Genomic DNA, 26912 nt, shown 5'->3' on the forward strand with positions numbered 1-26912 from the left:
TGGGGTGTCACTGAGAAGGGAAAATGATCAAATATCTGACCAGAAACCATTTATTTCCAAACTAGTTTATTTCATAGAGTCCAAAAGCTTCTGTGACCCTGGCTCCGATGGAGATCCGGCTTCTTTGTGTGTGTATGGCCGCATGGTGAGGCTTGCAGATCACCCGTGCCCCTGTAGTGGAAGTGCAGCCTCCTGACCACGGAACCGACAGGGAATTCCCAGAGGTCTGGCTTATTAAGCTTCAAACTCAAATTCAAAGTACTGTGGGTCGAAGTAGTGGATGCGGACGTAACCATCTTCGCCGCCACTGCTGTAGCTGGAAGAGACAGCCAGGGCCCAGTCAGAGGCCTGCCCTTTGGGAAGCAGGCCTGGGGGACAGGACGTGGGAAAGGAGCAGAGGTGGGCAAACCAGGGCTGGCTCAGCCCCCTTCACCAGGCCCTACCTCTTGCCATCAGGATGGAAGGCAACACTGTTGATAGGTCCGAAGTGACCCTTGACTCTTCCAAACTCTTCTTCAAAGGCCAAGTGGAAGAACCTGGAGGAAAGAGCAGGGTGGGAAGCAACAGTTCATTCGGTCCCCATCTCCTACCGAAACACATCAACGGGAACCATTCCCCAAACAAAACTATAAAGCAGGGAAACTGGGATAAGGGGGAAATGAATGAGAACAAAACAAGATGAAGTTGGGAGAAGATTGGACCCAAATGTCTTCCTTGCTATGTGCTGGGCAGTGCTCTTAAAAGCTTCACAACTATTACCTTATTTAATCGGCATAGTCTTATGAGGTAAGTATAATATCACTCTGCCCATTATACAATCAAGGGTGATTGGGCACAGACAACTCCAGTGATGTGCAGGGCTTCAGAGTGAGCCCAAGAGTTCATGCCCTTAAGTGCTGTATCAGACACTTGTCACAGGAGGGCCCCCAATCTGGTTGCACTCCCTAGCAGCCAGTGAATTAAGCAAAGTTTCCTCCATTATCCGGTTTCTGGCCATTGTGAGAGACACTTCATGATGTTTCTGTTTGGAAGCGCTCCTTCCCCCTTTACCTGGCCTCGAACTTCCCAATCCTGGTGGAGGTGGTGGTTACATCCATGGCTTCCTGACCACCGCCCAGCACCACCTGAAGGGAAGAAACTCTAGATGGGCCCAAAAAGCAGGCAAGTCCATTTTCCGTTTCTTCCCCCAACCCTATAAGCCTTTAGTATCTCCTACATCAGACTGGGAAGATATTAAGGGTAAGGAACAAACATCCCTCAGCCACCTCCTGCCCTGCCCCCGGGGCTTTCCCATCATTCACCCTTGTTCCTGCTCTGAGATCTCCTCTCTGCCTGACACTATTTTCCCCCAAAGCTCTTTTCTTAATTGCTAGACAAACTAGATCCTGGAAACATTCTGAGTCTTTAGCAGGAAACTCGGGTGGGTTTCCTTACATGATCGTAGTTGGGAGAGAGGGCAGCTGAGTTGACAGGTCGTTCTGTCCTGAAAGTCTTCTGGTGTTCAAGGGTTGTGGAGTCGAAGAGCTAGAGACAGAAGGCCAGGGAGATGTCTGTAAAAGGAGTCTTCTTGGGGGAAGCTGAGAGCCCTGCGGGAGGGTGGGAGCAGGCCCGCCAGACTCCTTGCCCAGGCTCACCTTGGCAGTGTTGTCCTTGGATGCAGTGACGAACATGGTCATATCCCTGGATAACTGGATGTCATTGATCTGCCGGGAGTGCTCCTTAACATTCACCAGAACCTCCCCAGACTGCGGACAGAAGAGGGAGGCTCTGATCACTCCATTCCCAATACCCCAGGCTCAGCCAGGATTCTGGACCCTTTCTCGTCCCATGAAGGAGAGGGGAGGTCAGGTCGGGCCTGCCTTAGTATCCCCTGAATCAACATTTACTCCCACTCCCAAGCCCAATCTAGCCCGTGTGTGCAGGTTTCATGAACACTGCTAGTCCACCTAGGAAAACAGACACTTATGGTGACACCTATTAATTAATCATTATGTAACAGTAGAGCAGTTCCATTTAATCCTTCTTCCAAAAAATACTGAGTGGCTACTATTTGCCAGAAGCAGAGGATGAGATGGTTAGACAGCCTCACTGACTCCATGGACATGAATCTGAGCAAACTCTGGAAGACAGTGGAGGACAGAGGAGCCTGGCATGCTGCCAGGTTTGCCAAGAAACGGACACAACTTAGTGACTGAATAACAGCAGCAGCAGCAACACTGTTTGCCAAGCATTGTGCTAAGCAGGTAACAACACATTTTTTTTTTAATCCCCACAACAATCCTATGAAGTGAATATTTTACCACAATTTTAAAAGGAAACTATGGTTCAGATAGGTGGTGTGACTTGGAGAGCTCAAAACCAGTAAAAGGCAGAACCCAATGGAATCTCCTTCCCTCGCAGGGTCTTGGTCACAGTTCATGAGGACCGATGCTCATCCAGCCTTTTTTCAGGTCTTCTCAAAGGGCTCTTTCATCTGATTTCCCTTCCCACTTACAGAACCTGCCAGACTATGTAGGACAGAGTTTAGAATCTGCCCTTAAACGTACTTTTCTATGGGAGTTCCCTGGTGGTCCAGTGGTTACAACTCAGTGCTTTTACTACTGAGGGCCTGGATTCAGTCCCTAAATGGGGAACTAGGATCTTGCAAGCCTTGCAGCATGGCCAAATTAAAAAAAAAAAAAAAAACTTCTCTGTGCCTCGATTTCTCTATTTAGAAAACAAGATTATTAAAAGCCCCTAGGAGTAACTCCCTGGTGGTCCAATGGTTAGGACTAGTAACAAACAAACAAGTCCCCAGGATCCTGTAAGGACACTGCGTGTGCGTGCTCAGTCATGTCCGACTCCTCGTGACCCCGTGGACTGCAAAACCCAAGGCTGCTATGTCCATGGGATCTTCCAGGCAAGAATTCCAGAGTGGGCTGCCATTTCCTCCTCCAGCGGGTCTTCCTGACTCAAGGACACCGGGACTGGGTCTTACCTGAATGTGAGTGATGGGCGCCTGGCATGCATGCTGCAAACATTTGTGAAGATGACTGAACGGCCTCAAGCACTGGGCCTCACACAGACCCTCAGAAGACTGCCATCTCCTTCCCTGAGTTCCTTTCACCTACTGTCAGGGAAGACTGTATCTTTGTCTCCTCCGTGGACACATGGTAGGGAGGCATCTGGTGCCTCCATTTTGGGGAAGAAGCACCAGTTTTGCAGTCAGGCCTACCTGAGGGCACAGATCAGCTCCACCGTTGGCTAGCATCAAGCACTGTTTATGGCCTTGACCTTGGTTCCCGTTCCTTCCTGCAGGTAGGCCTGGTACTTTAGTGGACCACAGCCAGTGCTTGTTGAGTGACTGACCAAACTTTACGATATTACATCCCAGCATTCCCCAGAAACCCACATCAGAAATCTGAGACAGAAATCTGAGACTTCACCCTTTCGGTAACCCTCCCTCTCATCGGTCACCCTGAATGTCTCCTGTCAGATACCCCACATCCCTGTGACTACTTCCTAGTTTTTATGCATTCTCCAATCTAGCCTGTGAGAGCTTTCTAAAGGAAAAAACCTGGGACTTCTCTGGTGGCCCAGTGGTTAGGAGTCCATCTTACAATGCAGGGGATGTGGTTTTGATACTTGGTTGGAAAACTAATATCCCACATGAAGACCCACATGGAGAGGCACAGCTAGAGTTCATACACTCTGGGATGCCACCACTAAGACCCGATACAGCCAATATAAAATCAATCAATCAATATTTTAAAAAATAAAAGAGAAAACCTGATCATCATAACCATTTGAAGATTTCCTCCTGCCTAAGGGGAAATCACAGCTCCCTTATCTCTGGATCCGCAATCTAGTCCTGGTCCCCCTTCCCCAACACCACATTCCAGAGAGACCAAACTCCCATTCCTGAAGAATCTGCCTACTCCCTTAACTCTGTGCCTCCGCACACTCTGCTCCTGTGTCTGTGGAACAACTCTCTCTTCTGGCTTGAAGCTCCATTTATTCTTCACAGCTTAATGTACAGGCCACGTCTTCTGTGACAGACGGCACTTTCTGTACTTGGTTGAGCCCTCAACAGTGGCACAGCTCACAACCTGACCCATGTGCTAACTGTTTGCCAGCCTGCCTCCCGGAGGGCAGGGTCCATGTCTGATTCCCTTCTTTGTCCTGAGTCTAGCATGGCACCTGCCACTCAGTGGGGGCAGGGACACGCTTAATTGTGATCACTGGTCACATGTCCTGAGTACTCTATGACAAGTTTTTCAAACACCTGAGGTCATCTGATGCTTGAAACATCTTACAGATAAACAGGCTCTGTGAAGTTATATAATACGATGAAGATCACATACTTAGAAAATGGTGAAGTCTGTGTGAATCTGGCCCTCACTCTTAACCCCCAGGCTCATCCTGCCTCTCACAGAGAATCATTCTGATGGGCGTAGGCCTCACCCACCTTACCTTGGCACTATACTGGTTGAGCTCTCCACCTTCGTGGCCTGCGATGATGCACTCTCCCAGAGGTCCCCAAACAGCACTGGTGATCTTGGAGTCGTTGCAAGGGATCCTCATGTAGGGCTCATTGCTGTCTGTGTGGGGCAGCACATGTCAGGCCCTGGGCTCTGGAGCCACGCCCCTCACCTCAACCCCAGTCCTGTGCCCCAGCCCCGGCTCACCGATCTGGCTTGGATCCCGCAGGTCAAAGAAGCTCACGAAGCACTGGTAGCCCATCTGCTTGTCTGTGGAGAACATGATGATGTTGCCCCCAAAGTCAAAGCCACAGGTCCGGACTGCTGAATTGGTCTTGAGCAGGGCCAGCTGCTTCCCTGGGAACAGGCAGTCTCGGTTAGTCCCTGCCCCCTGCTGATCCCGGGAGGATGCCCTCTATCCCTGCCTATCATTACAATGCACTGTTCCTCCTACACTGGTGACTAGCCCCCTGCCCTGTCTTCTTCCCTCACTGCTGTGCTTTGGCTCAGGTCTTTTAACTTCTCCACAGTCCCTCCTCAGACATCCCACCACTGTGGCACTCACAACGGACTACATTTTATCTGTCTCCACCTCTGTGGAGAATGTGCTTCTCCACAGCAAAGACCTCCTCTAACTTCTCTGCATGTCACCAGTGCCCAGCAAAGACCTGGGAGAGATCTGGGTACCCAGAAAATATTTACTAAATGGAGCGGTTTAATAGGCTCCCGTCTTCTGTCTGTTCCTGCAGTGTTCTCCACTGCTACCTGGGCTTGCCAAAGCTAAACATGCTTGGGGACTTCCCCAGCAGTGGTTAAGACTCTGCCTTCCAATGCAGGGGGTGTGGGTTCGATCCCTGGTCAGGGAACTAAGATCCCACTTGCCCACTTGCCACGGTGTGGCCAAAAATTAAAAAAAAAAGAACTAAACAGGCTCTTCCCTGCTCAGGACCCTCCACAGCATGCCGAGTCCTGCAGAGCAGTCATGTTCCCGAGTTCACACTCAAGGCCTGTTCTGGCCCCAGCCGCCTCAGCTCTCCACTGCTGTCTATTTCACCCCCAGGCAGCAGGAGCTCCTGCCAGATCAGATGACTTGGACGACACTCGCTGTGCTTTCACTCTTGCGTGTGCCGCAGCGATCACCTCACATGACACTTACTTTGGGAAACCTTCCCAGGCTGATCCCATCCCCACTTCAGCCTTCAGTTGCCTCCCCCTTGGCTTTCACAGTGCACTGTGCTACCTCTAACAAGGCTTATATCTCACTGGAGTGCCTCTTTTCACCTCTGTCTTCCTTATTTTCTTGTCTCTTTTTCCCTAGACTGGGAACCATCTCTGGATTTATCTCTATTTCCCCAGAACCTGTTGGCCTCAATAAGTATACTATAGGTCCTCACTGTTTGCTGAAAAAGTGTAGAAGGATCCAGGCTTACCTGTTTCACAGTCCCAGAGACGACAGCTGTTGTCAGCTGAGCCAGTGAGGACATGCTTGGTGTCCCCTGAAGAGGGTGTTAAGAAGCATGACAGAATTCACCTGAGTCCTTGTCCTCTTGGAAGGCCAAGTGAATCATCTCCCTATTCAGCACCAGAGAGCCTTCCTTCTCTCATCCTAACCTCCTCATTCAGAACTGGAACCTGTCCTAAATGTTCCCTGAACTAGTGAACAGACCAAGGAGTAGGAGGTAGATAGCATCATTCTCCTGACCCCACCAGAGCATCTCAAACTCTCAGCTTCAGGTCAGCAGCTTCTCCATGGCTGGCAGACCCTGGGAGCACAGACTCAGAACAAAGATAAGGATACAGTCCGCGTCCACACACCACACAGCTCCGGTATGGCCCATGTAGGTGCCCAGTCTCTCACCATTCACAGAGTACCATACATTGACAATCTGGAGGATCAAGGACAATGTGACAGGATGATAGGCATCGCAGGCAGAGCCATGGCCTATTTTGCCCCAGAAGCTTCTAGCCAGGCCAGATTCTACCCTCCCCTGCGCATCTCTTGAGGAACAGCAGGTTGCTGGTTGAAAGACCAACTCCTGGATTCTCCTGGTTGCAAAAAAGTCTCCATCATACCAGCCTTTTCCCCAGACTCCTAAACCCTTTGAGGAATAAAAGGTCGAGTATCAGCCTAGCAAAACAGTAGTGTTTTGGTGTTCTGTCCAAACGGGAGCAGTTGGTAGGAGGGAAACCTGGGTTCCAGTCCCTGCTCTGCTTCTATCTCACTGTATTATCTCAAAATGTGTGCTTTTCCCCTCTGAACTTCAGTTTCCCCATGTGTAAACTGGCCGGGACAATAACGCCTTTTTCAAAGGGTAGCTGTGAGACTCCAATAAAATAATGTCTAAGGAACTTAAAATGTAAACATCTAACATTGATATGGTACTCAAACACTCTTTATTCAAGTAAGCTCTTTATTTGAATAATCTCACTTAATCCTAAAGACAACCCCAAGAAGGAGGTACTATTACTACCCATAGTTTGTAAAAAGGGGCACTTAAAGTTTATAATGGTTAAATGGCATGTTCAAAGTCACACTGCTAGTGAATGCAGGACTCAGGATTCAAATCAGGTCTGTCTGGTTTCAGAGCCCCCACGTTTAGCCACTAGGGTTAACTTTCTCCATATGGAGGTGCCTCAAAACGCAGTACTCAGAGGGGCTGTTTGCAGTGAGTGAGGCAGGAAGAGGGATGACTGAAATGATACCAGGGATACCTTCTTTAAGGCCTTCATCTCTCGCCGCCCCAGGATCAACTTCCCCCTTCTCCAGGTGGTCTGTTCCCCTATCCTTGTAGAATAGTTTTGTTCTTCTCCGGAATGAGCTCCTCTCCGCCCCATAAACAAGATGACCCACGTCCCTGTTCCCTTTCCACAGGCCCCTTGTTTTCTTCTCCCTGGCTACTCCCTCCTCCTATCAACAATGGAGTTCTTTCCCACATCTATCGGTGTAATGCTCTCGCCCTCCAAACCCCGGGATGATCTCTCCCTACTTCTCAGAACGGGGCACTCCTTGGTTTTTCTCGCAGCAAAACTAGCTTGTCCACCCTTCGCCCCGGGAGAATGAACTCGCCCGCTCCCGGGCCCCCTCCGCAAGGTCCCGGCGGGCCCGCCCTTCGGCCGACGCTCACAGGGTCCTTGGCCACCGTGAAGAGGAGGTCTCCCTCGCGGTTGTACTTAATCTGAGTAATGGACCGCTCATGGCCCTGCAGCAAGATCGGCTTCTGTGGGGATAGGACGGCAGTGTCAGCGCCCAGAATTGGCCCCTGCCCCAGCCCGGACCCCCACGGCAACACCTTTAACACAGAAGAACTCACCATCCCGGCGGTGACGCGAGGAAAGCAGCAACGTGAGTAGAACCGGAAGAGGCTTTGGCGCCACTTCCGGATCACGAGTCTCCGCCCCCTTTGTTCCCGGAAGAGGAGAGGAGCGGCGTTGCCATGGCGGCGACCCTGGGTAAGCGGGCCCCGCCCCTGCCCTGGCTTCCAGACCGCTATCCCAAGTTCATTTCTTACACCCCCTCACCACCTAACCCCGACCCCTGCTACAAACCCGAACCTGGGCTCCAGGATCCATCTCCCCGGCTTCGCGGGGCCTGTCCTACCCGCCAATCACACACGGGGCGTCGGAAAGCAAAGAAGGGATGTCGGGGCGGCGGGGCGAGAATAGGAGGCCGGAGGAGGGCTAAGGCCGTGCGGTGGGGCGGCGGGGGATGTCACTCGTATCTCCATCCAGGGCAGGTGCTGGCTCTGGTGCTGGTGGCCGCTCTGTGGGGTGGCACACAGCCATTGCTGAAGCGGGCCTCCTCCCGCCTGCAGCAGGTTCATGAGCGGACCTGGGCCCGGCAGTTGCTGCAGGAAATGAAAACCCTCTTCTTGAATCCCGAGGTGCGTCTGTGAATGAGCCCTCTGTAGAGAGTAGCGGCTAAGAATTTGGTCTCTGGAGTCAAACAGATCAGGGTCAGAATCTGCGCTCCACCACTTACTCTCCAGAAGCTCTTGTATGAGTCTTGTTTGCCTTGAGTCTCAGTTTCGTCATCTGTCAGTTCAGTTCAGTTCAGTCGCTCAGTCGTGTCTGACCCTTTGCGACCCCATGAATCTCAGCACGCCAGGCCAGGCCTCCCTGTCCATCACCATCTCCCGGAGTTGACTCAAACTCACCTCCTTCGAGTCGGTGATGCCATCCAGCCATCTCATCCTCTGTCGTCCCCTTCTCCTCCTGCCCCCAATCCCTCCCAGCATCAGAGTCTTCTCCAGTGAGTCAACTCCTCGCATGAGGTGGCCAAAGTACTGGAGTTTCAGCTTTAGCATCATTCCTTCCAAAGAACACCCAGGGCTGATCTCCTTTAGAATGGACTGGTTGGATCTCCTTGCAGTCCAAGGGACTCTCAAGAGTCTTCTGTAAAATGGGGATAATAAGGGTAACAGTCTTATGGGGCAGTTGTGAGGGTTAAGTGAGGTGAGGCACATAAAGCACTTAGCAGTGGGCCTTATACATATTATAATTAGGTCTCAAGTCTATGATGCCCTGAGCTGCTATTAATATTTTATTATGGTGATCCTTCCAACAGACTTTTCCAGAGGGAGGGCTTAGGGCTCAAATTGGCCCTGGGGAGGGGGGGATAAGGGAGAATCTAGAGTACTACTTCTGAGCTCAGTGCTGCCAGGCTCGGCTGGTGGGAAAGACATAGACACAACTGCCTCTCAGGGCTAAGGGCTTTGAGTGAGGTACAGATAAACTGCTTTGTGAGTTCAGAGGAGGGAGGCTGGAGCTAGGCGACTGAGGGAAGGTTTCTTGGAGAGAGGAACACTGGCACTCAGGGACTTGCAGGATGGGGTGGATAGAAACCAGCGGGGCTGAGGGGGAGGGCATTCAGGGCAAAGGCATGGGGTTCAGTCAGTGATGTTCCCTCTGCCCTGGAAGGGTCCTTTTCAGATGACTTGGGCCCTAGGCCCTCATAGCTACCCCTCCCTCCAAGGAAAGGCTTATCTCGAAGCTCAAAGAAGGCAGCCCTGCTCAGTTAAGCAATCACACTGACTGCAGTTTTCTTCTGTTTCCAGTACCTGATGCCCTTTTCTCTCAACCAGTGTGGCTCCCTTCTCTATTACCTCACCTTGGCGTCAACAGGTGGGTCTCTGGCTTAGAACCGCTATGCTTAGGATGGAGGGAATGTCTCAAACACCTTGTTGCCATGAATGAGGGATCTGGTTCCATATTTGCACCCTCTTCTCTAGGCAGTAGGGTATGGTGGGTTGGTTATGAGTATGCTGCCAGGCAAAGGGTTGGTTTGAAGCCTGGCAATCTTGTGCAGCAGCAGAGAAAGAAAGTTCCTTTGGCTGTGTGGAGGGTTTTTGAGTGTGTGTGTGTGTGCGCACCATGCAGTTTATGGGATCTTAGTTCCCTGACCAGGGATCAAACCCAGGCCCACTGCAGTGGAAGCACAGAGTCCTACAGCACTGGACCGACAGCAAATTGCCCAAGGGCTGCCTTTGACACTCTTGCTTCCACTGCTAACTGCCTGCCTAACCTTGGGCAAGTCTCTTATTTGAACCTTGATTTTTTATGGTTGACTTCATAGCACTGAGAGAATTAAGTTCAGTTTTGAGAAGCATCCGGAGCAGTACCTGGTGCACGATGGACTGGAGGAGCTCAATAAGGATACATTTCTTTTCCCTATTGTGCGTCCTCCCCTGCATCAGATACTGTTCTAGTTTTACACATTTAAAAAAATTCTCAGCTCAACCTTATAAAATGGACATGATTGTCTCCACCAAGGCAATGAAGTTACAAAACTTTGGGCAACTTATTTCACCTCTTAAGTCCCACAGCATGTCAGTGCAGAAGCATGTGAAGCCGTCTATTACTAAAGTTCATGCTCTTGAACTTTGCTAACAGAAGTTTTTGCTATAACTTTGCTATAACTCACCTGAAGTCTCACTTGGGCCCCCCCCTCCCAGGGATTTGAGGGGAGTTTGGACCCCAAATAACCCTGGGAAACCCCTCAGAAGTCATGGGAGAGGCTAGGCCCACCTCCACATCTGCCATGTCAGCTTCAACTAGCATCACTCCACTTTCATCTGTTTTACATTTTGGGCTTCTCATAAGACTTCATTTAAAGCAAAGTTGGAAAGCCTCTGGCACTCCCTGCTGCCCAGAACACTGAGTGCTCTGGAAAAATGCCTGCAGTTAGCCATTTACCAAGTTTTGAGCAAATTGGAATTTCAGGATCCTCTTATCTCACCACTTACCCTGCCTGTATCCATTCTAATAATCAGAACAGTGGTCACTATTCATTCAGGCAAGGATATACACATGTTATCATATTTCATCTTACAACAACCCTTTTGTAAGACGATGCTGTTGTCTTGCTATCACTGTTTTTCAGGTAGGGAACAGGCTCAGAGTGATTGATCTAGCCAAGATCACGTAGGGAAACCTGGGTCTGCCTCACTCCAGTGTCCTATTCTTTCCTCACACTATGCTGCTTCCCTCTCCCATCTACTGTTGCAAACCAGTCTTTAGCAACCACTACATTCTGTGTTGTGTAAGGTTAAGGAAAGCGCTCTGAGTAGGTGGCAGTTGTGTCAGTTTCTTGGGTGGCTAATACCAGCCATGGCCGTGCCTCGCAGGGGATGAGCAGCTGCGCGGTTCTCTCCTCCTCTGCCTGGAACAGGTGAGGCCTGGGAGGGCTGGGAAAGAATGTGCTGAGGAGCCAACGTGCACAGCCTGCCCGGCAGTTATGAGTCTTGCAAACAAGTAACTCAGTTTCTGATTTATCCATTAGTTTTTTTGGTTTTATTTATTTATTTATTTATTTGGTATGTGTTTTAAGAACACAACATAAAATCTGTCTTCTTAAAAAGCTTCAAATGTACAAAATTTAAGTGTAATAAATTTCAAGTTAAGAGTATTGTTAACTCCGTTAAGTCTTTTTGAAGTTTCATTTATTGAAGTCAGAGCTTCAAAACGAAGCAACAGATCCTGGACTGTGGTGACCTCTACTTAAGAACCAGCCCTGTGGGGCCTGTCCTGTACCTGTTCCTGCTGCTGATGTTTTTTTCTCTTACATAATTCCATGAGGCCCAAGTCCAAACTGAAAAGAAACAAATGTGCTTCACCTGCTGTTTTGCTTCGTCCTTATCCATTTAGTTCTACTACCTTTAGAGTCAGGCAGACCTCGGTCTAAATCCTCAATTTGCCTCCATTTCTGTGGTGTCTTTGAGCCTTTGTTTCCATTATGATGCTAATGTGCTTCCTGCATTGTTGTTATGAAGACTGATTCGATGTGTACACAAAGCGCTGGCACATAAAGTGTGCTTGTGTTTGGTGTTACTGCACGCATGCTACTGTGTCCTTTGGCTTTGGGGTACCTGTCTGTCCAGATGTCCTTGAGATCACAGTAGTTCTGTTTGAGTGCAAAGACCTCATCCTTACCAGCAAACCAAGATGGTCCCAGACCTTGTAGTTTAGGTCTTCTTGCTGGAATCCTGAGGGAGCACTGAATTTGAAGTCAGGAGACCTGAGTTTGAATCCTGAGCTTTGCTGTGACATTATCTGAAAAATGGGATCATGAGACACCTTTTTTAAAACTGTCTTGATGATGTAATGAAAGTGTTTTGTGCTTAGAAAGACTTTTTTTTTTTTGCATCTCAGAGATTCTTTTCATTCTGATCACTCAGATCTGACCCTAGCTGTGCCCATCAGTAACTCTCTGGCCATCATCTTTACACTGATTGTTGGGAAGGTCCTTGGAGAAGATATTGGTGGAAAACGTAAGTCAGGACACTGCAAATTCGGGAAGCCGCTACTTGGACTTTGACACCCTGGGTTAGTTTTTTCCAGAGCCGTTTCCTGTGACCAGGTGAGGAGAGGCTCTTCCCTCATCCTGCCCTTTCCTCTGTAGCTCTCCTGCCTCCTTGTTGCCATCAGGGTTGCCTTCCCCTGGGTAGTTCCCATCTGAGCCCTTCCCTCAGCCCTGCGTTAGCTCCTACTGGCATGGCTAGTCTCAGAGCTCCTCAATTTCTACCCATTATCCCAGGAGCATTTGCTGGCATGGTGCTCACCGTGGCAGGAATTACACTCTGCATCACAAGCTCAGTGACCAAGACCCAAGGGCAACCGTCTGCACTTTGAGGGAACCAAGGCCACCTCCAGCTCTGCTATCTCCAGGAAACCCTTGGGCCATGAGGTAGAGGCAGTGAGCCTGGGACTTAGGCCTCCCACCCCCAGCCCCAGGCCCAGCCTCAGCTTCCTCACCTCCTGAGATAATAACTACCTCATGGATCGTAATAAGAGAACAAGAGTGAAAGGGTTTTGTAACTTTCACATGCTGTTCAACCACTCAGATTTAGCACAAGCGACTTCACCCTCATCCTCAGCAGCCCTCGTGCCCCAGCAGCACCCTCTCTGCTGTCACGTCAGGTCCCCAGACCTGTCACTGTTACTATGGCCTGACCTGGACTATCCCAGCAGCTGGGTGGTGGACTGTAGAACCCCAGCTGCAAGGAGAAGGCCAGCGATAGCCTCTGAGCCAGAAATGCAAACAGGAGGCCTCCAGGGCTCAGCCTTCGCTGGCTGAGGGGGGAACTGGGGAAAGTGCGTAAGAATGGCAGATGATGTGCGGGAGAGGAGCTGGCTGTTAGCCTCCCTGTCCCTCCCGTGAGGTGGGCGTAAATCCTCAACTGCCTGCCCCCCTCAAATGCCCGTGGGCCCCGGCACTGCCCAACTCCAGCATGTGGAGCGATGCTGGGTGAGCAGTTGTTGTTGAGTCGCTAAGTCAGTTGTCTGTAATAAATCTGTAGTAAACAGATGGAGATTAGTAAGTATTCTTTTATTGTGACAGACCCGCTCCCATGTTTGTGGTCTCTCCCCCAAACCCAGCTGGCTACTCCTTTCTCTGGCCAGAGACTCTCATAAGGAAACAGCCTCTGTAGCTGGGGCTTCTCTGCTCCAAAAGGAAAGAAGACTGGGGTGTAGGTTTATGAGCAGCAGAGCCGGACTGAAGGGGTTGCATCATACCCTGTGAGCCCAGAGGAGATGCTGGTTCCTTGAGAACAGGCTGCTGGAGGCTGAGGATAAAAGGTGACTACAGAGTGAAGGTCCCCAGTTCCTGGCTGGAGCTGCTGGATCTCAAGATGGTGGAGCAGGCATCAGGCTGAGATAGCCGCCCCAGCCCCAGGCTGTTTTTCCAGGAACAGCGCCTCTTCCACAATCTGTGCTATCCGCTGGAGGAGGAAGAAGGCCACACAGAACGGAGCCATTAAGCACCCCAGTCCAGCCTCCAGCCTTTAGCCTGGGGTTTCCCAACCCCAGGAAAGGAAGAGACCAGAAATCTGGATCCACCATCTCATTTAACATAGGAACTCGGGCTCTGAGAAGGTTAGATTTGTTCACAGTCACAAGGGAGAATTGTTCCTGCAACCCAGGGCTGCTGGTTTCCAGCTCAGAACTCCTGTCCCAACGTATGGCTTCCAGGGACTTCCCTGGCTTCCAATGCAGTGGGTGCAGGTTTGATCCCTGGCTGGGGAACTAAGATCCCACATGCCGCAGGGTACAGCAAAAAAAAAACCATACAAACAAAACAAAAGCCAACACACAGCTTCCAGCCCCGGCCCACCTGATCCAAGGGCTCCTCTGTCTGGGTGTCTTCATCATCTGCTACTTCCCGGGCCCCTGCCGTCTCCTTCCTTGGGTGGGGAGCCCTATACACTCCCTTGGTTCCTGACGTGGAAGGCAAGAGACCAACGCCGAGGCTGAGGAGCCCTCAACATTCTTTCCTTAGACTTTATCAGCCCTCTCCCCAGCCCTGAGCCTCGTTCATGACCGCAGAGGATGGAGGTTAGTTCAGGGGCAGGCTTTTGGCCCCCATCCCCAACCCTTCCAAATCCCACCCCTGAAATTCATGGCTTCGAGTTTTCACATGCTTCTTTTCATAAGCCAGGTCCCCATGAAAAGGCAAAGGACTGGCTATGCACACGAGGGAGCAGGAGACAGTTGTGCTGAAGTCAAGACCAGCTCTGGACCATGGAACTCCCTCACCCTCCTGTGTCATCCCCAGCAGGCACCATCCCATGTCACTGTCAGAGGCTGGCTGAGAAGGCCTTGAATTCTGGGGTCCCCTCACCTGATGGAAATGAGAGCGTGGGGAGCATGCTTCTTGGCTCAATAGCTCGTTGGGGTCTGGCATAGAAAGCAGATGGCTCAATTTGTCTGGCTTCGTTTGGAGAGAACCGGCTTGCCTGTGCTCTGTGGCCCTGGGCCTGCGGAGGGAACACTGAGCGTGAGCCATGGTTGTAGGCTGTCCTTACCTTCTCCACTCCCAGTCCAGGTGTGAATGCCTCTGATGCCTTTGGCAGCCTGGGAGAGGAGAAGCCATCCATCTTCATAGCCTGCATCTTCCCTCCCTGCTCCCTCTTCCATCAGGCTGCTTTATCCAGGGACATAGTAGATGATGTCTGGTGTTCTAAATGACCAGTGAAATCAGGTTGTATCCTCCTACCCTCAACTCGCTGGCTCATCTCTTGGGAGGGCTCAGGCCTGGGATAAGATGGGAAGCTGATAAGCATTTTGGACCCTGCTATGCCAGATATACTGATTTTCCCAGCATCCAATCTGGCATCAGGTCCAGCAACTCAGAGTCCTGAAGATCTTCACAGAGCCCAGATAAGCTGGCTTTCAGACCTGGTTCTGGTCTGGCTGCTGTCAGTAACTGTGTTACCCTGAACAAATCACTTCACTCCTCTGAACTTCAGCCTCTCCTCTGGAAAATGGGAATAACAATCTTTATTTCACAAAATTATTGAGAGGATACAGTACAATAAGGTCAGAGCCTCAGCAGGAAGCTAGTCACTTCCTTCTTTCCCGCCCCCCACAACACCCTGGGTCACCTACCACCTGCTGGTGGGGCCTGGACTTTGGACCTGGGGGACGCCTGCAATGAAAAAAGAGAAGGCTTATAGCGGGCAGAGCAGGACATGGAGTCAGGGTGGCTTCCTTTGCTCTAACCTGCCGCCCCTCCCCTCATATATACATACCAGCAGCCCCTGGGCAGTGAGCGACTGGGCACCAGCAGCTCCAGATAGGGGAGGGCCTTGAACTCATCCTCTCCAACGGCCACGTAGTAATGGCCGCTCACCAGAGCCTCCCTTGCTGACAGTGGGAGCCCGTCCAGGGTGCAGAGCCTGGGAGAGAGAGGTGAGTACATAAGGGCCAGTGAACAAGGTGGGTCTTGATAGTCAGCAGACTGTGAGGGGGTGGGTACAGCTCTTCCAAGGTGCCTGGCCCTGCTGGGGAGCAGCTCTCCGGGCACCAGGGCCAGTCCCCCAGGCTCCACCCTGGCTCCAAGGGCTGGGCCGGAAGGGCCTCTCCCTCTGGCACAGAAAGAAGTCCCCTTTGGGGAAACATGCTTTCCTTTGGCCTTTTCATCCTCTAGGAAGGCCAGAACCAGTGGGGCGGCTCCCTTTGGGGACATTCAGGTTTCCGCAGTTCCCAGACTCACTTGCGCACAGCCCCGCTCTGTAATTTCACCTTCTCCTTCAGGAGCTTCAACACTGCTTCCCAGTCCTCGCTGGCAGCCTGGGACAGCTTCAGGCTGAACGGAGGACTTAACAGGTCCCCATTCCTGAACACACTGGGACAAAGAGCAGCCTGGTAAGGGGATGTGAGCATCCATGTGAGAGGATGAAGGATGGCACCGGGGCCAGAAGACAGTCTGAGACCCAGTGCACGGGCTCCTGGAACAAATCCACCTACTTTTCCTTGGCCTCACTGAAACAAAAATCTATGCCCCCGCCTCCCCAACACGGGCACTTACTGGATATAGCAGGGGGAACCAGCAGGTAGCTGCCGTCCAAGGGCCCCATCACATAGCTGCCGAGTCACCGGAAGACCCTGAAACCCATCAGGTCCCCAGATCAGGAACGCATTGAGGCCTTTGGTCAGGGGTAGGTCAGTCTAAGGTGGGTAGGGTGAGGGAAAGGAACCAGACTGGGGCGGAAGAGGGGATAAGGAGCGTGAGACTGGTCACAGCTTTTACCATAGGGTGCTTCTACCTCTCTAAGTCACATTCTTAACCCCCTCCCATCCCTCTGTTTTATAGCGTCCTCTTTCCTCTGAGGACCACAGCCTGGAGATAAAAGGTTGCGAAAGGCGCAGGGAACAGCATTTTGAAATCCTGCACCCTGGAAAGGGTAGCAGCTGGCTCCAGAGTAGGTGTGGAGACAGGCAGATCCAGCTGCTTCTGGGGCCCCTGACCTCCCAGACCAAAGTGGGAGCCATCCCAGAGGAGGGGGAGAACAGAGGGCTAGGGGCTGGCCTGCCCCAGGACTCACTGCCAATCTGCTGCTCTTCCCACCTGGATCCTTCCCTGCAGGGGGTAAATAGCTGAAAGGACAGAGAGGTCACAGGTCATCTTGGGGAGCCAGGGGACCTCAGCAGCCCAGCAGCTGCCAGAGGAGGGGGCTGGGGCCCAGCTCACCAGGTCTCCCTTCCCAGTGAAACAGTCTCAAGTCACCTCAGTCCAGAAACAGATGCTGACACTTGAACCTGCCTTAGGCCCTGCGTATATCAGGCTGCACATCCAGTCCAGGGCACAAACCACATAATTAAAGGTCTAAATCCTCCTGTATCTCAGAGAAATGTTCTCCTTCGCAGGGTATGTGGTTTCATCTCATTTTGTATGAGACAGAACAAGGACTCCCAAAGTAACACGGAAGTGACCAAGTCCAGATTCTAAGTCTGTCTAGCTCCCCAACTCCTGGCTCCTTAGGTTACAGCGAGCAACCTCTCAGCTGAGAGTGAAAGAAGACCTGGAAGCCAGATCTGAGTTGGAAGCTCAGACACTGAAGTCTCCCATCTTGGAAAGCACAGCTACACCCTGTAAAGGGTGGTCCCAGCCTACTGGAGAACACGGGATGTCTATGGATAGATGTAGAGTATTTGGTGGTGGTGGTGATGGGGGTGATAAGGATCCCATCAGGAAGAGCCTTTGGAAAAGGGGGCTCAACTAGCATGAGAATGTTGCTCTTACCGTGGTTTGGTCCTGGCTGGATAGGCGTGATCGTGTGTCAGACTCTTGACTTGAACAGTGGCTCACCTGTGTTGTCTACTCCTGGGCAGCTTAGGACTATCTTGATTTACCCTTCCAAAGACTGGGGATAAGACCACCCACCTCACAGGACTGCTAATGTCTACATAGTCAGTACTGAACTGCTGCTGTTGCTATTACCTCCCTCCCCAGGCTTTTGACCACCCTCAGCCCACTCACGGGAGCTTGTGGAAATGTTCGAAGCCAGCAGCTACATACAGCCCTCCGTTCTGCAGGTCTGCCAGGTCGGTGACAGGGTGGCCATAAGGGGTGTAGAGAGCACGCACGGCCACTGGGGCCCGCACAGCCGATGTCACCTCACAGAGGAAGGTCTCCAGGGTGGGGAAGCGGCGTTGAGTCACCACCAGCTGGCGGCCTGGGGAGAAGGGGTCCCCGTTCCGGTACACCACTACCCTCTTGGCTGCTGGACTGCCACTGGCCATTGTGTGTCCCTGGCTAGAGACGCAGAGCTGTTGCCAGGCAACTAAGACAGGGTTGGGAGCAATGCCAATCAGAGGTGGAGTCCTGCCTTTTCACCCAGGAAGGCAGGGAGAGCCTCCATAGGAGCATCTGTCTGCATTCAGGGTCTCATCCAGTCTGCTCTTGGTGGGGCCTCACAGTAGGGTGGGTCTGGTCATTAGGTATGAAGGAAGAGCCGGGACTCAGTGAGAGGGGGCAGTGGCAGAGATCACACTGAAACACAGATGTTTAGTACTGGGTTGGGGCAGGGATTCTCAGAGCCTCCCTGCCACTCTGTAGCCCAACAGCTTTGGGGGGCTGTTCCCCAAGAATGCTAGTCTGCTCCTGGGCTGTGGCTCTCAGCCAGCTCTGGAGAGGATGCCCCATGTCAGCAGGAAGTGAACAGGAGGTCCCAGAAGCTTGTCCTGACCAGGGGCAGAAGATAAAATACAACCAGGCTCAGAATCTAACAAAAACCTTTATTCTCCATCTTTATTTATTCTCAACCTTTATTCTCCAGCTTGACTTGCCCCAGGTTGCTCCCTATCCCCAAATGTGGGCTGAGCCACAGGCAGAGGATGAAAGTAGCCTCCTGCCTTCTCCCTCTACTGGTGCCAGCTCTGTGCTCCAGCTTCTCTTGGCCTCACTAGCCACCAACACCCAGGAACAGGGGCAGGAGGCACAACTGGAACCAGGGAACTAGGATGAGGTCCTGTCTCCCTCACTGCCCTTTCATAGCATCACCCTTTGGAACCTGGTCCTCCCTGGTTCCCCAGGGTCTAGCCTGCTGGTCCTGTTTTCCACTGTCTGCCCCTCCAGTGATCCTCTCCTGTGTGGCCTGACCCTGTGGACAGTTTCTCAGGTGGCCTTGACCTAAATGGTACAGCCCTCTGGTTTTGCCATCCTTCGTGGCTAGATTCACTGGGGCTTCTCTCTATGGAGCTTTTATCACTGGGGGTCTGGCCCTTGGGTGGTTTATTCTTCCAGAGATCCAGGCCACCATGCTCTGCCAAAGACCCATCCCAGGTGACATGGTCCTCTGAGACGCCCAACTCTTGCGGCACAGCTCTTTGCCAATCAAGCTCTTTTGGGCATGGCCCCCTGGGAGAGTTGTCTTCAATGTTTGGGTCCTTATGGAGTGTGGGCAGCTGTGTCCTGGCCTTTCCAGGACAGGAGCCCTTAGATTTGAGCTCTTTGTGGCTTTCATCCTCTAGAAGTGTTATCAGCTGCAGGCAGGTCTCTCCAGAGATCTCTTCTCCACAGTCCAGCTCTTTGGTGAGCCTCTTCCCTGTGGCCTGGTATTCCGACGGTGTGGGCAGCTGTGGTCCAGGCCATCTGTAGGATGGGTCCCTGTACTTGGCCCCAGCAGTTGTTTTATCTGGAGTGGCCAGTCCTTCTGGGAATTTGTGGGCTTGTGATCTGAGCCTCCAGCAGGAGGCATCCACATGGCCTGGCTCTCCAGGGGTCCTGCCTCTGTAGGGCTGGTCTTCCAGTGGTGGGCCTGGTTGTGATCCAGCTTTTTCACAGCTCTGTCCCCCATGATCTTGGCATAAACTGGGCTCATGTCTGTTCTGGTTCACTTCTGGGGATCTCAGTGTTTGTTTGAGAACTAGGTACTGTTAGAGAAAAGAAGAGACACTGTACCAGGCAGGACTGCTTGGGTCTGGCAGGAGGCTTTTCCCTCACCCCGACCCTTGGCTTTAAATGTGCAAAAAAGGCTCCAAATTAGTGCCTACCTCCTTACGGCTATTGATGGCCTGTTGTAGCCACAGCAGCTCCATGGCCAAGTGGCTGCGGTGGTTCTGGAGCTCCTGGAGCTCAGTCTGGCTGTGGGACAGTCCTGGACCTGCAGCTTCTGTGAAGGAGAACGAAGGGAGAAAGCCTTGAGGGGACAGGCACTGGGCACTGGCCTAGTCCTTAGACCCTGGCACCTTTCCCCTATGCACCCATAAGTCGCCCCCAACCAGAAGGAGGGAAGAAAGGGATGCAGCTTATCTAGCACAAGCCTTCACTTTTCAGATGGGAACGCTTAGGCCCAGAGGGCAGAGGCCTGCCCTGATCTAGGTAGAGGTGTACCTGGGTCGTTCATCCTTGACACGTCTCTGGTCTCTTGGCTCGGTTTCCCGGTCCTCCTGCTCTGCTCATCCTGAGACCAGGCACTGGCATCTCTGCAGGGAAGACTGCTGGCGTTTGTGAAGCTCTCTCCTGACTTCTTCAGTATCATATCCTCCCCGATGGTCTCTTTCTCAGTTTCTTTACATGCGAAGCGGCTCCATAGTTCCTGCTCTGGATTTGGTGCCCTCTCTCCAGTGGCTTTCCAGGTCTGACAGGATTTTGCCTTCTGAGAAATCAAGGGTGTGAGAGCCCCAAGGCTAAACCCTCCAAGGATCTGGACATTCTGATTTAGCATACCAATTGATGAGGACTAAGGATTGGGGTGTGAGGAGGTGAGTCTGTTCCCTTTTCCATTGAGGAACGCTTATTGGCAGGTAATGTGGAATGCCCTTGCCCAGGTCCCTCTTTATTTTTTACCTCTAGGGTGTGTAGTACCTTTGGGAGAAATCGGGGCCTGGGAATCCAGCCCTCAGTCCACTGAAGCGTGCCCAGATCACCCTCGATCTCTTGTACAATAGCTTCATATTCACCTCGAAGACTCTGGAACTGGCGTCGGACCAAGAAGCCCCGGATGCAGGCCTGGTGTGGAGAACGAGGGGAGAGAAAACCCTTATCACTGCAACATGGGGATATCTTGGGGAACGCTCCCTGGAGAGGTTATCGCGTGACTGCAAGAGGGGACCCGGCCCCGGGGAAAGGACAGGTGACACTGTGCGTTGGGGCTCCGGGGATTCGAGGGAGTGTGCTGGACTGGATCCAGCACAATTCTTCGACTGAAGGCCCTTCCCACCCTTTCCCTGATCCCGTAGGAGCTTGTGGTGGCAGTGGGGGTGGGGGTGGGGGACGCGTGAGGATCCGTGCTGCTGCTGCTAAGTCACTTCAGTCGTGTCCTACTCTTAGCAACCCCACGGACTGCAGCCTACCAGGCTTCTCCGTCCATGGGATTTTCCAGGCAAGAATACTGGAAAACTGCCTTCTCCGAGGATCCCTGGGGTCCCCACATTCTTCAGGCCGGTGGGGTGGGTCAGTAGCTTCGGACATGGGCACGCGGGCAGGTTACTAGACGTGAGAGCCTCATCTGGTCCATAGGTCCCACCCAGTCTGAGAACCCGTAGAGGGAAATCACAGGCATGCCTCCCGCCCCGTACCTGCAGCGCCGTCACCTTCCGAACCAACCGCTCCCGCTCCATCCGGGCGCAAACTGACCCGCCCGGCGCCTGCGCAGTGCGTCACCGGCTTGCGCCGCGGGCCGACGGGCTCAGGCCCCGCCCCGCCGTCTCCGCGGCCTCCTTTGGGTTCCGGCCAGGACTCCGCGTGAGCGGGTGCTGTTCCTACACACCCCGAGCAGCCCCGGAGAATCTAACTCCCCGAGCGGGACCTCCCAAACCAGAACTGTGTTGCGCAGGGGCGTCCCTGCGAGAGCTGGGGCCCGGGCGCCCCTGACGAGTAAAAGGCGCAATGAAAGAAGACACAGACCGCTTTCTTTCCTTCTGGTTTAATTCCATTCAGTGCCCCCCTCTCCCATAGCACCTGGGGGGGCGGCGAAACACCCACTCAAGTCTGTAAGAAAGTCACAGTTTGAAGGAAATGAGAAAGGACAGTCAAGGCCTGGGTCTTACACCTACACAGCTGACGGCTCCTCCGGCTCGGCGTTCTCAGCCAGGTGCAGCTTCTGTCTGTGCGGGTCAAGGACTGTGATGCTCTGGACCCCAGGTCCTTCCAGCCCTATTGTCCCAGCCTGCACAAGCTTAGTTTCCCCAACTGTGCAAAGGGGCGGGGGTCAGGGACTCGGGTGGTCCGTGATCTAGGGTTGCAGCCCTTGCTGGTCCCTCTTGCCAGGTGCCTTACCCCCTCACTTCTGGTTTAGATCATGCAGGTGTGTGTGCACTACTTCTGTTAGGACTAGATGGGAGATAATCCAATCAGTAAAAATAATTGTTTAGTGCTGAAAGAATAGGGAGACATCAGACAAGCTTTGTCATAGATTGGTGTAAGCTAAAGTGGCCTAAAAATATTTTGGTAAGTATGTAGAACATAGTCCCTGCAACCACTCTTCTTTGACCTAACATTTGGGGAATTCTTTCTGCACCTCTACCAGGGTAGGGGGAGTTTGGCGCTAATTCTGTAGGACTGAAAGGGGTGAGGACATTGGTTATCTGTAAATATTCCTGCAGGGTGGTGGGGAGGCGGAAGCTGATTTTATATCTGGGAGGGGAGGACACCCACTGTCAAGTCCCCTAGAAAGGATACATAGAATTACTAAGATCTTCCAGCTGTCAACAGAAAGAGAAAGGGGGGTTTCTGTAAGGAGGGGCACCAGGCCAAATTCTGGATGTTCTGGGGCTCAGCTTCTGGTGGGCATTGAGAGGCCCAGAGCTTTTGCCTCCATGCACCCCCACTTTTTCACCTAGGGGCCAGGAATGGTCTTGGAAGCATGGTGCCCACCCCCTGGTGCCCTCAGGAGCCAAAGCCCCCAGCCCTGACCCACATTGCTAAGCAGCTGGTCCAGGTTGCGGTCAGCCATCGTCTTCTTCTGCTCCTCAGGCAGCCCGTCCGTCACCCCGTCGTCCTCTTCCTCCTCATCTTCCTCCTCTCCACACACATCTAGGCTGAAGTGCAGCCGGGCCAGCTTCTCCTGCATCTCCCGCACGTGCTCCAACTGCTCAAAGGAGCATTCCTTCCCTGGACAGCACCTGTCAGCTCTGGGAGCAAGCTTGGGACCACGGTCCCAGTCTCGCCCCCCGAGACCCAGCCCTCCAGCCCCACCCCCAGGACTCACCGAAGGCCTGCAGCCGGCCTGAGTGGAAGTCATTGAGCAGGTTCAGCAGCCCCCCTTCCATTTCATAGACGTCGGTCACCTCGGTCAGGAAAGAGTGCTGCAGGGGCGTGCCTGCAGAGCCACCTGCACCTCCTGCCAGCACGGGGCGGCACTTCTCCTTGCCTACCCTGGGTGAGTGGGCGTGGCCATGGTCACAGGGTGGGGGAAGCCAGGTACCCCAGGTCTTTTGTGCCATCTGTCTATGCACTAATTCATCTTTCTATCTACCCATCAACGTAAGTGGATATTTGTTCTTCTGACCCTGTCTGGGGCACTCGGATGCATTAAGGGAAGCAAGTGGATGAAGAGGGGTGAGGGTGAGAGGTCAGAAGAAGTCATTTTCTTCCAGTGGTACAGCCAGAAGCACGCCTGGAGCAGGGCTCTTGGGTTCCTGTCTGAGCCCTCACTCATTCCTCCTGTGATCACTTGGCCTTACTGGTCTTCAGTGAATTTGGGGACAGTTACTTCCTTAGTGCCATGAGAGCCATTTTACCGCTCCCAAAAACATTTTTCTGTCCCTCTTGTATATAAAAACCATTTTTTGAATGTTCCATTGCCCACAGGAGAACACTGAACGACCGTCCCAGCTTGGCCTCCATGCCTCTCCAACTGTACTTCCTACTATTTCTGTCCCAGCCCTGGGCTTCAGCTACGCTCACTTGGCCGTGTCCAAACGTGCCTCTTAGGCAGGTGGTGTCAAAGGCACAGGGAAACATAGTAATCAGAGGAGGAATGCGTGTTTAGTGGCAACACCTATAGGGTAGACACATTACAGGGTAGGAGGCAAGTTTTCAATCATTAAAAAAATTAAGTGGAGAATTCAAATTGTTTACTTTTTGTATCCCCTCACCATTTCCTGCCCCATGACACTCCGGGACCACCAAACCACTTTGTGATTCCTGGAACCTTGCAGGCAATATTTTTCTTCCATACTTCTGGCAGGCAGGCCCCTCAGCTTAGAACAGTCTCTGTCTCCAGTGTGCCCAACAGCCTTCTCTGACTCACCTCCTAGAAGTCTGCTCACTCCCTGCTCTGAGGTGCATCATCACACTGGGTGAGCCCTGTGACCCACCTGGTCTTTTCCCAACACACCTGAAAGTAGGGACTGGGTCTGAATTCTCAGGGGCCAGTGGAGGGAGGGGGAGCCCCAGGGAAGGCATGGATTCCTGCTTAGTAATTATAGGCTAAGCCCCCCTTTACCTTGCTGCCCACAGGGCTCAGGCCAGAGTTAGGGTCCCTCCCTCCTTGCCCTACTTCCCATCTGTACCTACCTCTTGAACTTGGTCCGCTGTTTGGGGGATGGCAGATGAGGGAGTCCCAGGGCCAAGGAGCCACTGTGGCTGGTGGGCACTGGGACCCTGCGTAGTGTGCCTGGGGGCTGGGCTGGCTGGGTCAAACAGGGCTTGGGACTCCTTTTCTTCTTCTTGTCCTCCATTGGAGGCTGGCTAGGCCTCAGGCCCTGGGAGGGAGGCGGCCCCGCTGAGATGGTGTCGGCAAAGCCATCCCTCCCTCCAGCTATCCCTAAGAACTGCAAAGGATGGCCCCAGGACCTTCTAACTATCCCCCCATTACTCCAGTGTGGGCAAGGCCAGGTGCCAGCACCTACTGCTGAGATCACAGCTGTGTAGTTGAAAGACCTGTGGCCCAATCCAGGTCCCCTCTGCCCTCGAGCCTTAGCCTGAAACCTAGGTCTTGCCTGAAAGGAGTGGACCAGACACTATTCTCAGCTGCAGCTGCTCCCGGGGTTTCCAGTCCCCGTAGCGGAGGGGGTGGAGCCGGCGGAGGAAATGTAGGGGGAGTCTAGGTGGATGTGAGCTGGCAGGAGCCCAGCTGGGGATTAGGGGTGTTTTAATTAGACTCCGGTTCTATTCAGCAACTGCCTGGACAGACCCTGACGGACCTCAGCATGGAAGGGGATCAAAACGTGCATGGGATCACCTGGGAAGACCCCATGTCGAACCCCTAGAGGATGGGCATCAATGGTTGAGCTGGCAGGGCTCAGTCCCCGCACTTAGACACTTGGCATCCTCTCTTCCACCCCACCCCCAACGGTAAACACCTGGAGACTCCCGTTAGTTCCCTGGGACAGACTTCCAGCTGCTTCACCCTCCCCAGTCGGGAAGTCCCCTCTTGACTGCAGCTGTAGTCAGAGAGGGCCGGGTGGTCCGGCAGGGCAGCCGGCAGCCTGGGCCTCCAACAAAGGCTGCGCCGAAGCTCGCACCGCTCGGCCTCCCTCCCGGCCCGCCCCCTCGGCTTCCAGGTCCGCGGAGGTCCTTCGGCCTGAGGTCTGGAGGCCCTTTACGGGGTTTCCCCAAGCTGCTTACTTCCAGGTTCCACCACTAAGCCCGACTCCGCACTCTGGGGTGGCGCCTGGGGCATAAGCATTTAAAACGGCACGAAGCCGGCTGGCACTGAGGGGGTGTGGTGCTGGGGAAACAAGCGCGTCAAATGCGTGGCCCAGCAGCAGCTTAGTCCAATTAGAGACGCGAGAGAAGAATTACAGCGGGAGCCCCAGCTCCCCAGGAATGCGTGGCGGCGACCTGGGATCTATTTTCCACAATCAGTCTCTAAAGTCGCGTGCCAAAAAGATCTCTCAGCTCGGGAGCCAGGATCCGAAATGAAGCGAGAGATCAGCGTCATTCCGCCTCTGCACCCACCCCCAAGGGGGAAACTAACCTGAAGATTTAGGGTCTGGAGTGATGCTTCCGTGCGAGTTCCCTCCGCCCTCAGCTCTCTCCAACAAGGGAAAAGGAATGGGTGGAAGCTGAGCTCGCAGTAGGTAATTTGCATTTAAAGAGAAACTGACCTTTTATAGAGTGAATGGAGTAAGATGGGAGGAGCATCTCCGTATTTATTAAGTTGTCCCTTTCACTCGACTTCACGTCTCCATTTGAATTAAGGTGATGATATTGGTTATGTGAGGACAATCCAAAAAACCCTTTCACTGCCTATCAGTTTAAGAGAGAAGCTACAATCCCTTGCAAAATGGTGGAAGCTTTGTCAGAAATGGAGGAGAGAAAGAGGTGGGGAGCTGGGAGATAATGAATGAATGCATATATATATTCATATAAAATACATAAAAGATGATGCTGTTAAAGTGCTGCACTCAATATGCCAGCAAATTTGGAAAACTCATCAGTGACCACAGGACTGGAAAAGGTCAGTTTTCATTCCAATCCCAAAGAAACGCAATGCCAAAGAATGTTCAAACTACTGTGCAACTGAACTCATCTCACATGCTACCAAAGTAATGCTCAAAATTCTCCAAGCTAGGTTTCAACAGTATGTGAACCAAGAGTTTTCAGATGTTCAAGCTGGATTTACAAAAAGGCAGAGGAACCAGAGATCAAATTGCCAACAACCATTGGATCCTAGAAAAAGCAAGAGAGTTTCAGAAAAACATCTACTTGTGCTTCATTGACTACGCCAAAGCCTTTGACTGTGTGGATCACAACAAACTGGAAAATTCTTAAAGAGATGGGAATACCAGACCACCTGACCTGCCTCCTTAGAAACCTGTATTCAGATCACGACAAGAAGCAATAGTTAGAACCAGACAGAACAACGGACTGGTTCCACATTGGGAAAGGAGTATGTCAAGACTGTATATTGTCACCCTGCTTATTTAACTTATGTGCAGAGTACATCATGCAAAATGCCGGGCTGGATGAAGCACAAGCTGGAATCAAGATTGTCAGGGGAGAAATATCAATAACTTCAGATATGCAGATGACATCACCCTAATGGCAGAAAGCGAAGAGGAACTAAAGAGCCTCTTGATGAAGGTGAAAGAGTGAGAGTGAAAAAGCTGGTTTAAGATTCAACATCCAAAAAACGATCATGGCATCCAGTCCCATCACTTCATGGCAAATAGATGGGGAAACAATGGAAATGGAAACAGTGACAGACTTTATTTTCTTGGGCTCCAAAATCACTGCAGATGGTGACTTCAGCCATGAAATTAAAGACACTTGCTCCTTGG

At 52.4% G+C, this 26912-nt stretch overlaps 5 protein-coding genes across 7 annotated transcripts; 1 reads left to right on the forward strand and 4 right to left on the reverse strand.

The window, feature by feature from the left end:
* Nucleotides 1-49: 49 nt before the first annotated feature.
* On the reverse strand, nucleotides 50-7852 carry EIF3I (eukaryotic translation initiation factor 3 subunit I). Its single transcript, XM_019979188.2, has 11 exons — nucleotides 7772-7852; nucleotides 7586-7678; nucleotides 6259-6346; nucleotides 5891-5956; nucleotides 4668-4817; nucleotides 4453-4580; nucleotides 1635-1745; nucleotides 1435-1524; nucleotides 1051-1124; nucleotides 444-536; nucleotides 50-316 (listed from the first exon to the last, which is right to left on the reverse strand). Exons 1-11 carry the CDS (start codon nucleotides 7772-7774, stop codon nucleotides 235-237), a joined length of 978 nt encoding a protein of 325 aa, XP_019834747.1. The 5' UTR covers nucleotides 7775-7852; the 3' UTR covers nucleotides 50-234.
* On the forward strand, nucleotides 7776-13263 carry TMEM234 (transmembrane protein 234). 2 transcript variants are annotated; one of them, XM_019979202.2, is made up of 5 exons: nucleotides 7776-7910; nucleotides 8190-8341; nucleotides 9515-9581; nucleotides 12134-12315; nucleotides 12493-13263. In XM_019979202.2, exons 1-4 carry the CDS (start codon nucleotides 7895-7897, stop codon nucleotides 12271-12273), a joined length of 375 nt encoding a protein of 124 aa, XP_019834761.1. In that variant the 5' UTR covers nucleotides 7776-7894; the 3' UTR covers nucleotides 12274-12315; nucleotides 12493-13263. The 2 variants fall into 2 exon arrangements, with proteins under 2 accessions (XP_019834761.1, XP_019834758.1); XM_019979199.2 differs by having other exon boundaries at nucleotides 12134-12226.
* Nucleotides 13264-13265: 2 nt separating this feature from the next.
* DCDC2B (doublecortin domain containing 2B) lies at nucleotides 13266-17981 on the reverse strand. Its single transcript, XM_019979176.2, has 9 exons — nucleotides 17719-17981; nucleotides 16784-16835; nucleotides 16267-16343; nucleotides 15952-16083; nucleotides 15488-15634; nucleotides 15345-15384; nucleotides 14578-14713; nucleotides 14071-14174; nucleotides 13266-13678 (listed from the first exon to the last, which is right to left on the reverse strand). Exons 1-9 carry the CDS (start codon nucleotides 17979-17981, stop codon nucleotides 13604-13606), a joined length of 1026 nt encoding a protein of 341 aa, XP_019834735.1. The 3' UTR covers nucleotides 13266-13603.
* A 475-nt stretch (nucleotides 17982-18456) lies between these two features.
* IQCC (IQ motif containing C) lies at nucleotides 18457-21323 on the reverse strand. The gene is made up of 5 exons (XM_019979168.2): nucleotides 21261-21323; nucleotides 20548-20691; nucleotides 20074-20338; nucleotides 19734-19852; nucleotides 18457-19613 (listed from the first exon to the last, which is right to left on the reverse strand). Exons 1-5 carry the CDS (start codon nucleotides 21300-21302, stop codon nucleotides 18777-18779), a joined length of 1407 nt encoding a protein of 468 aa, XP_019834727.2. The 5' UTR covers nucleotides 21303-21323; the 3' UTR covers nucleotides 18457-18776.
* A 268-nt stretch (nucleotides 21324-21591) lies between these two features.
* On the reverse strand, nucleotides 21592-25728 carry CCDC28B (coiled-coil domain containing 28B). Of its 2 annotated transcripts, XM_019979214.2 has the most exons (7): nucleotides 25607-25728; nucleotides 24202-24389; nucleotides 23936-24022; nucleotides 22892-23058; nucleotides 22601-22794; nucleotides 22363-22385; nucleotides 21592-21788 (listed from the first exon to the last, which is right to left on the reverse strand). In XM_019979214.2, exons 1-7 carry the CDS (start codon nucleotides 25718-25720, stop codon nucleotides 21734-21736), a joined length of 828 nt encoding a protein of 275 aa, XP_019834773.2. In that variant the 5' UTR covers nucleotides 25721-25728; the 3' UTR covers nucleotides 21592-21733. The 2 variants fall into 2 exon arrangements, with proteins under 2 accessions (XP_019834773.2, XP_019834781.2); XM_019979222.2 differs by lacking the exon at nucleotides 23936-24022 and having other exon boundaries at nucleotides 25607-25727.
* Between the last annotated feature and the right edge of the window lie 1184 nt (nucleotides 25729-26912).

This window comes from Bos indicus, chromosome 2, assembly GCF_029378745.1.
Source record: "Bos indicus isolate NIAB-ARS_2022 breed Sahiwal x Tharparkar chromosome 2, NIAB-ARS_B.indTharparkar_mat_pri_1.0, whole genome shotgun sequence".
In the NCBI taxonomy this organism is placed as follows: Eukaryota; Metazoa; Chordata; class Mammalia; order Artiodactyla; family Bovidae; genus Bos; species Bos indicus.

Bases quoted from the DNA above. Each gene is read 5' to 3' on its own strand.
- CCDC28B (XM_019979214.2), bottom strand. From the start codon at position 25,720: ATGCAAATTACCTACTGCGAGCTCAGCTTCCACCCATTCCTTTTCCCT. The intron at 24,390-25,606 runs GTTAGTTTCCCC...CCTCCCTCCCAG, and splicing joins TCCAGACCCTAAATCTTCAG to GGCCTGAGGCCTAGCCAGCC. The intron at 23,059-23,935 runs GTGAGTCAGAGA...CCACTCACCCAG, and splicing joins AGTGAGCAGACTTCTAGGAG to GGTAGGCAAGGAGAAGTGCC.
- EIF3I (XM_019979188.2), bottom strand. The intron at 5,957-6,258 runs GTATCCTTATCT...CACCCTCTTCAG, and splicing joins GTGGTGTGTGGACGCGGACT to GGGACACCAAGCATGTCCTC. The intron at 317-443 runs GTAGGGCCTGGT...TGTCTCTTCCAG, and splicing joins TTCCATCCTGATGGCAAGAG to CTACAGCAGTGGCGGCGAAG.
- IQCC (XM_019979168.2), bottom strand. From the start codon at position 21,302: ATGGAGCGGGAGCGGTTGGTTCGGAAGGTGACGGCGCTGCAG. The intron at 20,339-20,547 runs GTACTACACACC...TTGATTTCTCAG, and splicing joins GGCCCCGATTTCTCCCAAAG to AAGGCAAAATCCTGTCAGAC. The intron at 19,853-20,073 runs GTACACCTCTAC...TCTCCTTCACAG, and splicing joins GTCAAGGATGAACGACCCAG to AAGCTGCAGGTCCAGGACTG.
- DCDC2B (XM_019979176.2), bottom strand. From the start codon at position 17,981: ATGGCCAGTGGCAGTCCAGCAGCCAAGAGGGTAGTGGTGTACCGGAAC. The intron at 14,175-14,577 runs GTGAGGGGACCC...CTTCCACGTCAG, and splicing joins CACGCTCTCATTTCCATCAG to GAACCAAGGGAGTGTATAGG. The intron at 13,679-14,070 runs GTGGGCCGGGGC...TTCCTCCTCCAG, and splicing joins CAGAGGAGCCCTTGGATCAG to CGGATAGCACAGATTGTGGA.
- TMEM234 (XM_019979199.2), top strand. The intron at 8,342-9,514 runs GTGCGTCTGTGA...TTCTGTTTCCAG, and splicing joins CCCTCTTCTTGAATCCCGAG to TACCTGATGCCCTTTTCTCT. The intron at 9,582-12,133 runs GTGGGTCTCTGG...CTGATCACTCAG, and splicing joins CCTCACCTTGGCGTCAACAG to ATCTGACCCTAGCTGTGCCC.